At 38.5% G+C, this 17,053-nt stretch overlaps 1 protein-coding gene across 2 annotated transcripts; it reads right to left on the bottom strand.

Annotated features, from left to right (window-relative positions):
* Window positions 1-8,551: 8,551 nt before the first annotated feature.
* LOC110030604 (gibberellin receptor GID1C-like) lies at window positions 8,552-10,927 on the bottom strand. 2 transcript variants are annotated; one of them, XM_020733402.1, is made up of 2 exons: window positions 10,588-10,927; window positions 8,552-9,723 (listed from the first exon to the last, which is right to left on the bottom strand). In XM_020733402.1, exon 2 carries the CDS (start codon window positions 9,721-9,723, stop codon window positions 8,710-8,712), a length of 1,014 nt encoding a protein of 337 aa, XP_020589061.1. In that variant the 5' UTR covers window positions 10,588-10,927; the 3' UTR covers window positions 8,552-8,709. The 2 variants fall into 2 exon arrangements, with proteins under 2 accessions (XP_020589061.1, XP_020589051.1); XM_020733392.1 differs by having other exon boundaries at window positions 10,444-10,927.
* Window positions 10,928-17,053: the final 6,126 nt, after the last annotated feature.

A 17,053-nucleotide genomic window follows, 5' to 3' on the forward strand; every position in this document is an offset into this window, starting at 1 on the left:
GGCAACCCATGGCTGTTGCGCGACGTAGCCGTGCGTTGCGGCGACACGACACGGTGGGTCAACATGTTGCGGTGACGTGCTGCAGTGGAGCGACGTGTTGCGCCGCGGCGAGGCGTTGTAGTGATGTGTTGAGATGTGACGACACGTGGTAGTGACGTGTTGCGCTGCGGCGAGGCGTTGTAGTGATGTGTTGCAGCGTGGCGATGCGTTGTTAGTGACGTGTTGCGCCGCGGCGAGGCGTTGTAGTGACGTGTTGAGATGTGACGACACGTGGTAGTGACGTGTTGCACTGCGGCGATGCGTTGCAAAGATATATGTGTTGCAGCGTGGCGATGCGTTGTGCCAGTGTGTCTTAGCGACACGTGATTGTATGACGATGCATTGCAGTAGTGCATTTTGATGACGTGACGCATTGCGGCGATGTGTCCGAGTGTGATGATGCATTTGGGCGATGCGTTATAGCGATGCGTTGAGTCGTGACAACGTATTGTGGCTGTGCGTCGTGGTGACTTGCGATATGGTGATGCGCTGCAGCGCAGCGACGTGACATGACAGTGTGTCACAACGGCGTGCTGGGCGAAGTATCGCAGTGACTTGATGTGTTGGATATCTAATGTCATGTAAGAAGGTTACCGTGGGGATAAATTATCAGCGGCCTTTTACTTGGCTGAGGTTATGCATCAGAGTATTACTCATTGATGTTTAACATGTATAGGAGGATCCCACGAAGGTCCATCGATGACTTATTAACCCATCCGAGATTGTTTGTTGGGGCATTGCATACTTATGAATCTGTGTAGAAGGGATCAGATGTAGCCCACCAAGGACTGTTAACGTATCAGGGTTATTTATCGAAGTAAAAACTCGGTGATGTTAACCCATTTGGAAGAGGTTAGATCAAATCCCCTTGGGGTCGATCGTGCTCTGACTAAGATACAACTAGAATTGTGTATTTCTTGGGTCAAGACCATAAAGTGACTCGTGAATGAGCTGTTACACTTTCTAAAGATATTCTTTTTTGTAGAAGAAAACAAGTAAATACTATTTAATAAGTCATTGAAGTGCTACTAGTAGTATTTCCAAAGATTCTCGGCTCCGAGGCAATATTTTTCCATCTGAGTCTTTGAGCTTGAAGGTTTCAGGCTTAATCATGGCAGCCACAATGTACGGGTCTTCCCAGAGAGGGGATAATTTGTTACGTTGGGGACCATGACCAGCAGCTTCGATACTACGCAAAACCAGGTCACCAATAGAGATAGGTCGAGGCTTTACTCTTTGGTTGAAGTGGCGAGCAATTCTTTGGCGGTAGGAAGCAGCTCTGAGGTGGGCCACATCATGTATTTCTGAGAGAAGATCCAACTGTTGTCGGAGCTTTGACTCAGCGGTTTAGAACTCCGATATGAACGAGAATGATAGCCTCGGTGCCGAAACACAAGTTATATGGGGTTTCCCCGGTAGGAGTACGCGAAGTTGTGCGCTCGTGCGGCTGTGCAATAGGCCCAGAGGACATTATGCAGCTCTTTTACCCACTGCCCCCCCCCCCCCCCCCTTCCCGCGACGTTTTCCCACAGCACGGTTCGATTTGTCACCTTTGTCCATTGGTTTGGGGAAGCGCCGCAGCAGTGTGCACCAAGTGAATGTGAAGATCCTTGCAAAATGATGTGAAGACCCTACCAGTGAATTGAGTCCCATTATCAGTGATAATCTTCGCAGGAAGCCCAAAATGATAGATTATGTTTTTCCAGACAAACTGTTTGGCATTGGTCTCAGTGACCTTGGCAAGAGGCTCTGCTTCAACCCATTTGGTGAAGTAGTCGACAGCTAAGGTGGTGAATTTTTGTTGTCCAGTAGCTATCGAAAATGACCTCATGATATCTGCCCCCCATTGGGCAAAAGGCCAAGGACTCAGAAAAGATGTGAAATTCTACAGGCAGTGCATGCGTTAGATTGGAGTGTAGTTGGCAATTTTTGCTTTTTTGCACAAACTCTATTGCATCTTGTTTGATCGTGGAACAGTAGAAGCCTTGCCTCATTATTTTAAGAGCAAGTGTCCTACCACCAAGTTGCTCCCCATATATTCCAGATTGAACTTCTCGTAGAGCGTAATCAGCTTTAGATAGAGGAAGACACTTGACATATGGACCTACAAATATCTTCTTATACAATTCATCCCCTAGAAGGATGAAGTTGGAAGCCATGCATTGGATGCAAATTGATGTAGTAGCATAATCTGACAGTGTTCCGTCTCGGAGGAAGGATATGATGGGATCCATCCAAGATGGCTCCCCTGGGTCATTTATAGACAGTATCACCCATGGGTCATGGTTGCTAGGAAAATGTATCTCCTCAATATACCTTCTTTTATAGAGATATCCAGTTGTTGAAGTTGCAAGCTTAGAGAGGGCATCAGCTCGGGTGTTATGCTCCCGAAGTATGTGAATGAGCTGCATGTTTTAATTTGGGCAAAAAGTGTTTTTACCAGACTGAGATATTGAACCAGTTGTGAGTTTTGAGCGTTGAATTCTACTTCTACTTGGGATGCAATGAGTTAAGAATCAGTGTAAATAATCTTGTTTCGTACTTCACAGTTGATGACAAGCTTTAATCCAACAATAAGTGCTTCATATTCGACAACATTATTGGTGGCTTGCAAGTTCAAACAAAGTTCGTACTCCAAAATGTCTTTCTTTAAAGAGATGAGTAGTATTCCTGCATCAGCTCCTGAGTTTCTGGATGCTCCGTCTACGTATAGTGTCCACTGAGATGATTGTGGAAAAGTAGAGGGTGGTTCATCAGAGGTAGGCACTATACATTCTACCATAAACTCGGCTAACATCTATGATTTGATGTTCGGTCGTGGTAAATAGTGGATGTCAAATCCTCTCAATTCCACTGACCATTGAACTAATCTTCCCGATGACTCTGGTTTTTGTTTGATAGCCTTTAATGGGAGTTGTGTGTAGACGCCAATAGTGTGAGCCTGGAAGTACGAACGAAGTCTCCTTGCTGAGAATATAAGGGCTAATTCAGTCTTATCTGCCATCGAATAACGACTTTCTGTATCAGAGAGAATCTTGCTAAAGTGATATACTGGTTTATCCACTGTCTATTCTGACAAGAATAGAGCTTATTGCATGAGGTAAAATAGCCAAATAGATATATAACATCTCTCATTGGATTGGCTTTGAGAGGAGGGGCGGTGAAGCCAAATATGTCTTGAGTTTCTCGAAAGCACTCTGAGAATCATCTGTCCATTGAAAACCGGTATTTCGAGCACCTCTGAGTATCTTAAAGAATGGTAGATACTTATCCCTAGAACGAGCTAAGAAGAGAGATAAAGCGGTTATACGACCATTCAACCGTTGTACCTCTTTGATGATTTTTGGAGGCATCATGTCCCTCAACGTCTTGATTTTTTCTCTGTCTGCTTCAATTCCATGATGGGTAACCATGAATCCCAAAAACTTCCCTTATGTGAGTCCGAAAGCACATTTAGTAGGATTAAGTCATAAATCATATTGACGAAGGAGTTGGAAACACTCATTCAGATGAGAAGTGTGTTGGGATGCTTCATGGCTTTTTACTAACATGTCATCAACGTAAACCTCCATTATATGCCCGAGAAGATTTTTGAAGACTTTGTTCATGAGGCATTAATAAGTTGCACCAGCATTTTTTAATTTGAACGGTATAACCTAATAACAGTATAAACCCTTATATGTTTGAAAAGAGGTGGCTTCCTCATCAATTGGGTTCATCTTTATTTGATTGTACCCTAAGTATGCATCCATAAAGCTGAGCATCTGATGTCTGGAAGTTGCATGAACAAGCTGATCTATGCGAGGGAGGGGAAATCTATCCTTTGGACATGCTTTATTGAGGTCTGTATAGTCGACACACATTCTCCATGAACCACTAGCTTTTTTACCATGACGACATTGGCCAGCCATGCAGGATGATGTACTTCTCATATGAACTTTGCTTCAAGAAGCTTGTTTACTTCCTGTTCAATAGCTTGTAAGGTTCAATAGCTGTTCAATAGCTTGTAAGAGATCTGTGGCAAAAATGCGCTTCTTCGAGACGACAGGTTTAAAAGTTGGATCTATCTTTAAAGGATGCATAATTATTTCAGGGTCAACCCCAGGCATGTCTGTTGGGGTCCATGCAAAAATATCTTGGTTCCTTTGGATGAGATCTACTTATTCTGACCTTTGTTCATAAGAGAGTAAGAAACCAAGTTGTACTGTTCTCGATGGGTGTTCATTAGAGAGCGGGACATGAACCAAATCTTCCACAGGGGAAGCTCTTTGAGATACATCTTTATCTTGGAGATCAAAGTTTTCAATGCTAAGTGTCACTGATGGGCGTGGTTGAGCTTGCTCTTTGAGATACATCTACATCCTCCTCATACGACGCCGATCCCTGCTAGGGTTGGAAATTTGAGCTTCAAGTGTAGCACAAATGTTACAATGCCAAAGATGGATTGCATAGGTCTCTCAAAGATGACATTATATGCTGATTCTGACTTGACAGTAATGAACTGGACTGAGTGAGTTATCTTTCGAGGAATATCTTCCATGACAATAGGGAGATTTATTTTATTGTTCCCTTGACCCATACTGGTCGATTATTAAAACCATATAATGGTTCAGATGCAGGTTGAAGTTTTTCTCTTGTCAGTCCCAAACTATGAAAAGTGGAGTAAAACAAATCATCAACAGAGCTCCCATTGTCGATCAAGATCCTTTTTACATTATAACAGGATTCGTCAATTCCTGCGCTAATGACAAGAGGATCTTGGGAAGGTACTCAGACTCCTTCTAAATCAAAATTATTAAAAGTGATAAGTTCAAGGCGTAATTTCTTCTGTGTTGGTTCACCAGGTGTAGTAATGAGAACTTGATCAGTCAGCAAACGACCTCCTGCAATTGTCTGAATTTCACCTACGACTGGGTGACCCCCATGTTGTTGCCTCTGTGATTGTTGCCCCCCCAATAGGAGCATTATCGTTACTAACTAGTTTGTTTTAAATAAATCGACCAAGATATCCCTGTTGCATCAACCTTTCAATTTCTTTCCTAAGGAGTTTATATGCCTCAGTGGTGTGGCCACGACTTCGATGAAAATGATAGTATTGTTCTTGATTTCCTGTGTTAGGTTTTAACGGATGAGGCCACTTAACAACATGCTCATCCTTGATGGTCATCAAGATGTTTGCACGTTATCTGTTGAGAGGTGTATACTCTTTCTTAGGTCGATATTAAGTTCGTTTACCTGCATGTTGAAGGAGGAGGCCACGATTCTTCGGTTGTTCAAACTTTCCCCGTTGCGAAGATTGATTATTGTCTCTAGAGTTACCTTTGCGCTTTCCCCCAAATTTCTCAGATTGTTCCTTATGTGCATTGATAGCCTCGTCTGCAGTGATTTGAGACTTAACACGGTGGACAAGATCGACATAAGAACAAACTGTCTCCCGCATTAGTGATGAGTAGAAGGGTCCTGAGCAGAGCCCCCCAAGAAATACCCCCCTTAGTAACTCTGGATCTACTCATGGAATTCGACGAGCTTCAGCAAAAAGCCTGCGAAATTAGTCTTTAAGCGACTCACCTTCACTTTAACGAATTCCTGAGAGATGGGATGAATCCTTGATGATTCGTCGATTTGCTATGAACTGCTCCACAAATAGTTTGGCAAGCTCGTTGAAGGTGTTTATAGTGCCACCCGATAGAGAACCAGGTTCGAGCTTGTCCCTTAAGAGTGGCTCGGAACACCTAACATAGAAGCACGTCAGAGGCACGTTGAATGTGCATGATAGTTTGATAATGATCAATATGTTCATAGAGGTCAGTTATCCCTTCATACTAGTTAATTTTCGGCAGCTTGAAGCATGTTGGGATAGGGTGTTGGAGGACCTCATTCACTAAGTGACAGGATTCAAAGATGTTAGGGTGAGTGTGGAACGATCTTTTTCTCTAGGGGAAATCTTCTCGGACGAGGCGACATAGTTCGTTACATATGACATCATCTGGAATGGTAGCAATACGTGGTGGTGCTAGGGGAGCTGCATGAGATGGATGAGTGGAACTTGCGGTGTCTAGGAGTTTAGCATCACGTCCAGGCAAGGGAATTGTTTCCTCTTGAGCAAGGGGGACGGTACGAGTTTTTCCGGGCAGTACGTTTCTCGTAAGTCACAAATTTAATGGTAAACAAGTTTCGATCATCGATGCGGACAGTGGTTGTTGGATCCCTCGTAGGAATTGTATGATCTCCAATTGAGACTCCTCCACTCTACGCATTCGTTCTTCCATAAAAGGACCCAAAACCCCCTTTATTGATTGGATAACGTCTTCCAAGGCGGGAAGATGAAGAAAAATGTCACCCTTGACTTCGTGATTGTTCCCTGGAACGATGGGAGTTAAAGCAAGCTACTTCGTTGTCCAGAATATTTTGCCTGGTGGATATGTAGGAAATTGAGCAAATACTTTAGTGGTGGGATTGAGAGTTTCCCATAGGCGGCGGCAAACTGATGCATGCTAGAAAATTCACGGTGGTAGAATAACAAATTATCGTCTTAGCGTTGTACGAAAGTTCAGCACACACACAGATGAAATAGAAAAAAGCAGTGGTGACTCCATAAGTTTTTACGTAGAAAACCCATTAGGGAAAAACTACGGGTCTGGCCTAGTTGCGAAAATCCACTATTGATTGATGATTACAGAAATCCCTTATCCCACAGACAGGAAAGGGTAATTATATTTTTCAGATTACAATATCGACTGACGGCGCTGGTTGGTGGTGATTGATGATGGGAGGGGGGGGGTGGTGACGGCGCGCGACGATCGGCGGTGGTCGTTGGCGATCGACGGTGGTTGACGACCGAGGTCGGCGGTGGTTGGTGACGGAGGTCGGTCGTGGTCGACGATGATTGGTGGTGTTGCTAAGCTGCAACTCCTCAAGACCTCAGGCTCTCTAGACTTCCTCCCCTCTCAAGAGAGGGATGAGACTCTATATACAGTGTTTTGGGTGTAATTAATGCAGGAATATGAACCATTTTGAACGGACGGTCCGGAGAGCTTCCCTCGATCATATGACGTTTAATGAACATCTGAGTGCCTTAATGATGTCAAAATTGAGTGATCTTGGACTCGTTGGATTTGTCTTGTCAAGTTGCTTGATTTGAGTATAAACTTGTCATATTTGACAGTCGTTTGACTTTTCAAATAAATTCATAAATCTTCTAACTGTGGTTTAATGACTTAATATGGGCTTGATTTGACTTGGATTAGGCTAATTTTCATATCATTAGATCTGTCTCATTGAACAGGTCAGTTTGACTATAAGTTTGTTGAAATCAGAGCTCTGGATGACTTTTTATCAAGATTTGAATGTTTCTTACTTAAAATATCATCTAAAAATTAGTATCATATCTCGAGATTCGTGTTGGATGATGAGAATTTATTGGTGGTGTTTCACAAAAGTTTTGCATTAGTTGAGGTAGCTTGCATCAGCCTGATTTGGGTAGCTTGGAGTTACTTCATTGCATTCATAAAACAATATAAACTATATTTATAATTGTTAGCATTAAACCAGGTAATATCTAATTAAGACCAAAATATGAGAACCTCAATCATTTCAAAGTCTAACATAAAGTTTATAAAAATTGGGCAGCACAAACAAATTAGAGCACTCCGCGTCCCTCCGGGGCTGCGTAGCTGTCGACGGAGGGCTAAAAACAAAGTCTGAAGTCGAAAAAAAAAAATATTGGTGGGGAGGCTCCACTTGGCCATGGACGTAGCCACCAAAAAAAAAAAAAAAAAAAAAAAATAAAAAGCTTCCCCGCAATAAATTCCAAAGGTTAGGTGGACACCCCATCAATGCCAAGGGACAAAGCATAATATAAAAGACGTGTTTCCCTTGAAGCATGGCATCTACCAAAAACCAAAAGATGAACCACATGTCCACCCAACTGCTCCTGCGTAGCTTCCCATAGCTGCCAGTCGACTTCCCTATATACTTCCAAGAACCATAAATTAGATCTATATGAATTAACTTTTTATGCTATATTTTTATATTATTATTAACAAAGTACCAGCCAGCTTTCCTGTCATATTACTCTATTCCTTCTTATCAATTTGGCCTTCTCTGCATCTGCATTTCACACCAGGAGGGTTTTCTTCTCTAAAACCTGACATCCTATCAACTAAAAATGAAGATTTAAAAAGAGAAGGAAAAGGACATCTTTATAATAAGAACATGAAATATAAAATATATCATGGGTGTAATTAGCATTAATACAACAGACGCTGGGCATCTAAACCCTCCCCCCAAGATGTATTACATGGAGTAAGAACAGATACACAACCTATATGGAACAACATTGTTAGTGGAAAAAAGTGATAGTTGTAGAAATAAAATCATGCACCATCCGTTCACAAGTAAGACTTCAGAAGCAAAAAAGAGACATCATGGCTGAACCAAGTCAATAGCTGTATGTAACTGAAGGATTCTAGCGCTGAACTACTGCCTCTTGCCCTCCCCCTTTTCTTTTTTAGCCTAGAAATCAGATAAAATAGTCTGCAATCGCAAAAACCGCTTCTTTGCTCTGAAACAAAGCATGAGAAGGATAGATCGCCTATATTTAGAAACACTGATGACATATATATACTGCTATGTGCTTCAGAGGTATGACATGCTGTAATGTTGCTAATGCTAACAATTGGAATTCACAAAGCGTCTGATTTCCTCCATAACTTCGTAGTAGTGGTTGGTGTTAGGCAAGAAGTAGAAGCCTATTGTGGCCTGTTCCCTGTAGATAAGGCTCACTTCATGACCAGCGTTCCTCAAGCCTTCTGCATAAGCTAGCTGCCAATCCTTAGTTAGATCCAAACTGGCAACAACGAGAAGGCTCTTTGGGAATGGAAGCTCATCAAGCTTCGCACCATTGGGACCAAATGGATTACAAGCCGGGTGATCACGGTCAGCTCCCTCAGGGAGAAAAGCCTTCCAATACCAGTCTCGATCATTCAAGGCTACAAAGTACCTCCCATCCAAATTGAGCTCAGATTCTGTTCTTTCGTTGCCACCGAACAATGGATTGAGGAGGATGTTGCCTGAGAGTTGGATACCAGATTCAACAGCTCTAACTGCGACATGGTGGACGATATTCCCCCCTGAGCTATCACCAGCAAGGAAAACTCGGAGCTTGGCATCCTTGCCACTGCGGAGCCAGGGCTGAGAGGAAGCCCACTTCAGAGCAGTCCAACCATCATCATAGGCACAAGGATAGCGAAACTCAGGAGATCGACGGTAATTGACAGAGATAACTACAGCACCGCCACAGAGCGTGACAAAACGGCGACACAGGGTGTCATAGATGGCGCTGTTTGCTGATGAATGAGCAAAGCTGCCGCCATGAAAAAAGATGATCACTGGAAACGTGTCTGGTGATGGTGGGCGCTGGAGCTCAGAAAGGAGGGCTTGCTGTGGAAGCACGTTGTCAGCGACAGCAGGAGCAGGGAGGTAGATCCTGGACAAAAGATTTGTTGGGCGGTCAAGAAGGAGATCAAAGGAAACAACACCATTGACAGGATTTGCATTCGCTGGTACTTTGCGGTCCAGGAACTCCGCAAGATGACGGTCAAAGCTGCCATCTGGGCGGCGGAGCATGTTGTAGGCGACCTTAAAATTGGAAATCAGGACCCAGGTGTTGAGGGGAACCACCATCTGCGAAGAACAAAAGTAAAGGGATGAGTTTTAGAAAGGATTAGATAGAACTACAAGAAGGCCTCTTTTGTTTTTTGTGTTTCAAAGCACTGGTCATGTGTAGTGTTTCTTTCTTTTTTGTTTTATCTAGTTCGAACCCGTTCGGGTAAGGATTGAAGAAGAATGGAGTTGTGAAGATTCGAAATTTTCTGATTTCATGAAAGATCGTGCGGATCAGAAGGAGATTGGTGTTCTTTGCAGAAATGGTGGGGTTCTAATGAGAAAGAAACTGAAACAAAGCCAGGGGCTTCGACTCCGAGGTCAAAGCTCACTTTTTTTTCTCCTTCCCTTGCTGGAAAAGGTTGCAGGAGTACTAGCGCGTATTTAATTTCTCTTGATTTCATTGGAAACTGAGTTAATTAAATTCTTCCGCAGTAGCATTTCTATGCACTACTGCAATTTTTTCATCTGGAAGCCCTGGGAGAAAACACTGTCTCATTTAAATTGATGGAGGATCCCGATTACAACAGCAATGGAAGGGCTTCGGGAACAGATACAAACACAAGAAAAAACCAATATCAAACTAGATCGCAAACCCTCCTAACCCCAAAACTTAAATCTCAAAAGCTAAAACAGGAATGCCAAATTAACACATTAATTCTGCATAGAAGTTTCAAAAATAAGTGTCGAGGGGGCAAAATGGAGAGAGAATGTGCAAGAAAGAGGGCCAGAATGCAATACCCTTGACTCATTCGCGTTAACCTCGTTGCTTCCAGCCATAAAAATATGCTTTTTCTTTATTTCTCAATCTATGAATCGATTTATCACGCTCGCGCAGATATAAATCCAGAAGTAGGAAACGATTGCAAAGTTGAGACTGTTAACCCTATAAAGCTCCCTCCTTTTCTCATACTCTGCCTCGAAGACCAGATTCCATGGACCAAACCATATAATCCCTGCTCTTCCTCTCACTGGAACAGCAGTTCCTCTCCTTCTTCTTCAAAGAACGCAGCACAAGCTGTCACTTCAAGACAGAGGAAGAGAGGAAGATGGAGGGAGGGATAGAGAGAGGGAGGGAGAGCGCGGGCGGAGAAAAGAGGGGTTTGGCGGAGAAAGATAAGAAGAGAGGTGAGCGAAAGCACGCGAGGTAGAAGAATGAGGAGTCAAAGGAGACGAGTACAGAAGAAAGCGAGACAGAGAGTGGAGACAGAAGAGAGAACAAATGGGGCGGCTCATTAGATTTTTTTTTTTTTGGGATTTAAAATCAGTTTCTTTATAGAAGATTATCGGCAATATGATGTCTAATTTATTTAATTAATATTTACAATTAGCGCTTAATTGCTTATATCATTTCTCATGGATTATTTATTAATAATGACAATTAACGCTTAATTGCTTATTTAACGACACCCGGCGCCGCGCCATAGAGCGCCACAATTGACTTGGTTCAGGGGCCTCAGGCTTGCAACACATGTATTTTGGTTGCCATGGCAAAGAGTAGCAAGTTCTACAATAATAGATTTACTTGAGAAATTAATTGTAAGAAAATTATAGCAAAATTCTTCTTCTTCTATCATATGAATGTTTCTAATATTAAAACATTCCTTCATCAAATTTATGATTTCATAATTGAAGAAAATCAGCATGCAACATCTAATTGCAAGGAATGATACCACTAGAAAGAGATTTAAAATCATAAATTTAATCAATTCAAACATCATCAAGTGAATAAAATGACCAGCAATAATTTCTGGACAGAAAGAAATCATAAATTAGCTCAATAGAAAGTTTTCACTTATTTTAACATTGAATTATAAAATGTTGGTGGAAAGAATATGAACTCAGATAATAACCTCTATGAGCAATGTTCGTGATGATAACAAACAAAAAAAAAATTTGTGTTTACTAGTAAAAAACAGGAGGTGTGAATCATTTGATTGAACTTATTGCTTTCGAAGGTCTCAATTAGTTGATCATTCTTCAAAAAATGATGATGGATTGGCAAAAGATAACTAGAAGGCTAAAAACGCACCTGGACGATTTATTGCACAGTTTAATAAGCCTTGAAAGCTCAAGATTTCTCAAAAATCTTTGGGTAAAATGAGGATAATTAGGTTTTATTTAAAAATTATAAGAGGCGCATTTGTTCCTTATTCAAAATTTTACTAAAATATATGTTATATCATGCCCTCTTTTGATAAAAAAATTGTCAAATATCAGGCACTTCGGTCAATTTGTTTAGGCCTCACCAGCTTTGGTAGGAGTTGCACCTAACATTCTCAGGCTGCCGGTAGTCCTATTCTGACTAGAGTAATTAGCCTATGGACCATACTAGTTTACAATATATTTATAGTATATGAAAACTAAAATCTTTTTTTGTGATGTGATTACTTTTGCTTACCAAAGTAAATTCTATATGCAAGAAAACTTAAAGAATTTTGATGAAAACTTATAAAGGTCCACAGGCTATCACTTGGATAGAGGTTAGGAGTTGCCCCTCCCCAGATTGTTAGGTTGGTATTTTTTATCCAAAGTTGGAATTATGAAGCACACAACCTAGCTCTGAGCCCCTACCTTTACTAAATTATTACACTCAATTCCGGTCATCCATATGTGATGTTGGGTTTTGCCATACTCCTATTTTCTACGACTAGTTTGGATTTTCTTATATTAGATTTTCTTGCAATTTATTTAAACTTTCTGTAATCTTACCATGATTTTGATACTAACCATGCAACAACAGCAGGAGTGTCAAGCAAGTCTTTACAGTTTATTTATTGCAATTTAATTACTTTATCTTACAGTCACTTTACTTTATTATGCATGCTTTACTATTAATACCAGCAAAATAATAGAAATACACTTTCAAAAATCAATACACTTTTAAACCCTTTTGATCACACTTAATCTACTCATTTTGATTTTACGAGAATTTCTTCGATTAAATAACTTACGGTTGCTAACGAGAATTCTTCGGTCAAAATGAGCTTAACAGCTCATTTAGACTAAGTAAATTCAAAAGAAAATAGTGATGTTGGGAAGACTGTACTGTGAGATACTTAACGGTGGCGCTTAACTTAAATTAAAATTCCCCCGAGACACTCCAATAATAAAACCTAATAATAACAAAACACGGCATATAAACTGCAAACCTTGGAGTCACCACTACAACAATGAGTTTGGAGCAAACTTTGTGATCAACACGACGAGGTCACAACAAATAAAAAACATCTTTGAGAGAGCAAACAATGTCTCCATCAGCTAAATCATTCCTAGGTTAAACAATAAGTTATAAGATTTCGAGATTGTCTGCCTAATGCCACATAAATCCTCAACTTATCTTTAGGCTTTTACACAATCATATTGTGCAATATAAGTCCTAAATTTTATAGGGTTTTGAGGTTGCATTTGATATGATATAAACTCTCCAATCTTTTAGGCTATTTGTATGGTCGAATATCATGCAAATTGAAGCCATATATAATAAAATCTGCACTATTGAAACATTAAAATAATATCATCTTCGAAAATTGAAGCCAAACAGTATGATAGTTTATGAAGTCACCAAGGTTATTCTCAAGATTTGTAACATTCCCTACTTTTTATTTCTTTTAGATATCTAAAATAAATACTCCTATTTGATCCATTCCCATTTGATTTTTCTATGTTCAACCTTGAAAGTTAAACTTCTAAATCCTGAAGACAAATATTTTTTATCATCATCGAGAGTTTTCTTAAGTGTCATCGGTCGCTTAAGATGTAATTAACTATAGGAGCTTGCATCTATAGGGAACTTGCATTTAAAGGGAACTAAAGAACCCAAGAAATATAAACCCTATCTAATTCATATATTAGATAAGGAAACTTTTCAGTTAACATATAAAAGGTTTGCAGACCAAACGGTTGTCATAAATTCTTTAGTTTAAGTAATCAATCCCCGCTAATAAGAAAAGTGTCTATTCCCTGGGATAGATGCATTATTTGTGGTGTGGTGCTCGATTATTTAAACTATTAAATGTATGAGATCTTTTTAGTCTGATATTCAAAATTAAAATATTATTTTCAAAAATCAAAATTATATGTATATTAAATTAAATATTATTTTCAAGATAAAATTAAATTTCGGTCGACAATATTTAAGTGGATAAATAGGTTATTTTAGGTTTTATTAAACACAAAAAATAAATATAACTTCAAAAAATCATATTTTAATGTAGAAAAATCACAAAAATAAAAGAAAAATACCCTTGTACTTGGTAAAAAAAGGAGCATCTAATGAAAGTAAAATAAAAAATAATTATTTTACATTTAATTTTAAATGAATTAAATAAATTATAATTTGATAATTAAATAACTATTATCATGGATTGAAATTCCTAAGGTTTGTTCATTAAGTGATAAGGAGTGTACTCTGTTTTGACTTCCCTAATTAAAAATAATTAAAAGTTACTAAAACACTAGTATATATTAAAATGTAACAAAATTTTCTCTAATTAGAGACAACAATTTTAAAATGCTTCAATAAAATTTTAAAATCTAAAAATATATTTTAAATACTTAAATGTATTCTCTTGTATTTGTACAAATTTTTCGCTAAGACAATTATAAAAAATATAAAAATACAAAATTAAGTTTTTGGAGTTCACCAAACTCAAAGAAATTAATGAAAAGTAAATGTGGATTTTCTTAAAATAAAAATTCATTATTATTTATTTATTAAATCTAATTTGATAATCATGAAAATTAAAATATAATTTAAAAAATATCATGAGAATTGCTCTATGTGGCCCTTTGACTTTTAGCAGCAACACAAAATTTTCCTAAGGGTAGAGAACATGTTTTGGATAATTAAATTAATTAACATTAGAAATTCATAATTATGAATTAAAAATAATTATAAAAAATAATTAAGTATAAAAAAAACTGAACTGCTCCTCTGATGCCTTGATTAGTTCATGAGTAAGTGGTCAGTAAACTTTCATGGTTATGTGATTTAAAATATAAGAGTTATGTGGTCTAAATCCTAAGGGTATAATTATAATTTCGAACCTTAATATAATCAATTTTTTAGGTTAAACCAGAAGGAAAAGGTATTAAATTAAGATGATTAACCTACTGAAGTGATTGAAACACAAAGGGTAAATGAGGTAGGTAACCCATTTATGACTTTTCTGTGAAAGAATAAAATAATAATTATTTGAATTGCTGTGTTTAAAAAGATATAAGAATTTGGATGATCCAAGAGTGAGGGGATGAGTCATAAGGTTATTAATTCATTAATTTTTTAGTTCCAATTAATGGTTAAGCCAAATTCAATCATTCAATAAAGATCAAACACACTTTACAAAACTTTCCAAAGAAATTACAGGTTTTACCTTTACATTTTAAGAGCTTCGTAGTGAAATATGTTTGATTTGGTGAGGATTAGTTGAAGAAGAAGATATAAGAGATGATGGAATTTTTTAAAACACAATAAGCTCCAACCCAATTGAAGCATAAGAGTGTAAACTTCCCAATACTTTATAAATATATCCTTAGGGTTTTATCCTTAAGATCTTTGTCATAAAGTCAAGAATTGGCCAATACCCTTACTCATTGACTAGTCAAGACATAAAACACTAAGCGCAGTTCGAAACATGACAATGCACAACTTGAACAAGTTGATCAACTCAACAATTTAGCAAAGCCAGATGAACTTAGAATAGTCCCGGAGATTCTAAAATTTGTTTAGAGTTACCCTCTGAATATCGTTATGAGACTTTGGACATTTCATGGGACCGTTGAGCTTATTATGATTTGTTGAGGAAAATCATCCTCAAAGTATAAGAACCACTAAAACCAATCAAAAAAATAAAATCCCTAAGAACCCAACAATATATTATTTGAGACGCTTAAAATCAAGAATTATTAGTGAGGAGTACCCTGCCACAACTTAACCTATAGTAAAACCCAAGGCACGTGTCTTGGATATGCTATTCAAATGCTTGTGGGCGACTGGAGATATTTAAAATGTGGCCACATATGGATCATTAGGCTGGTGTAAGTTGGAGATTTTGGTGACACGATCGGTGATGAGAAAGACATCCGGTGATAAATTTGGGATGGCAAAATAATATGTTACCTCCTAACCTAAGGACCTTATGAGGATACAAGATTGACACTACTATTCACCTACATTAAACAGGAGATAACTCGTGCTTTTTTAGGTTGTCGGTGGTTCTGACCTAACAATGTGATTAACTTATGGACAATCTGATTTATAAAATATACAATACAATTACATAACAAATACTTTTCTTGTGAAACTAATATTTTGGTAGCTAAGTGAACATCTACCTTACTTATACACATGACAAAATATAAATTTTGGGTGTTATCTTCTGAGTGCCCACTTGACAGTTACTTGGACTGGTTAAGACCTACACTCATTTGATCTTCTTGCTGGAAATTTCTAGTCGATGTCAGAATTTGTCAAACAAGTTGTCGACAGTTGCCTATGAAGTTCTTTGAAAATAATTATACTGAGTCCACACCACAACTTGAAATTCTTGCACTTAGCCCTGACATTCTATATGATTTTATTTAACTTAATTTACCTGCTCGCATTTACTTGAGTTTTTGTTCAAATATTTAGATGTTATTTTTACGATGTTAACTTTTTAGCAACATTGTCGGAGGTGGCAGGTAAGCACTGTCACTTTTCCTTTTTACTTTTATCGTACCTTACAACATATTTTACTTATGCATAATTTAATATACTTGCAAAGACCCCTTGGATAGAGAATAGTGGGCCATATGTTTAGGGGGAGCACTATAGCAAGCCTTGAGACCCAACCATAATTACAAGTTCAGTCATAAACCTTCTACCCATAACCATCACAAGTATGAAGTTTGAAGCTAGTTTTATGGGAAGCGGGATGAGGGTGTAGGCCGACGGAAGATGACTTCAGATGACAAAACATTAAACAACTGAACTTTCTTTAGTCTTAAATAACATAAACCTATAGGACTTTGAGGTTTTCTATATAATACAACATAAATCCTCACTTTATATTTTAGGTTTTTCTACAATCATGTTGCGCAACATAAGTCCTAACTTTTTTAAGGGTTCTGAGGTTGTCTGTGCAGTACGACATAAACTCTCCTATCTTCCCAGACTATTTGCATGACTGTATATTGTATAAATATAAGCCCTAATTTTAAATAATTAGCAGGAGTATACATCAAATAAACATCATTATTAAAATATAAAGCCAAACAATAAGATAGTTGGGAAGTCGTCAAGGTTCTCCTCAAGATTTGTGATGTCCCCTCCTTCTCGCTTCGTTTATTTACAAAATAATTGTTGCTT

Source organism: Phalaenopsis equestris, unplaced genomic scaffold (genome assembly GCF_001263595.1).
Source record: "Phalaenopsis equestris unplaced genomic scaffold, ASM126359v1 Scaffold000002, whole genome shotgun sequence".
Lineage (NCBI taxonomy): Eukaryota > Viridiplantae > Streptophyta > Magnoliopsida > Asparagales > Orchidaceae > Phalaenopsis > Phalaenopsis equestris.

Bases quoted from the DNA above. Each gene is read 5' to 3' on its own strand.
- LOC110030604 (XM_020733392.1), bottom strand. From the start codon at position 10,482: ATGGCTGGAAGCAACGAGGTTAACGCGAATGAGTCAAGG. The intron at 9,724-10,443 runs GTATTGCATTCT...TGTTCTTCGCAG, and splicing joins TTAACGCGAATGAGTCAAGG to ATGGTGGTTCCCCTCAACAC.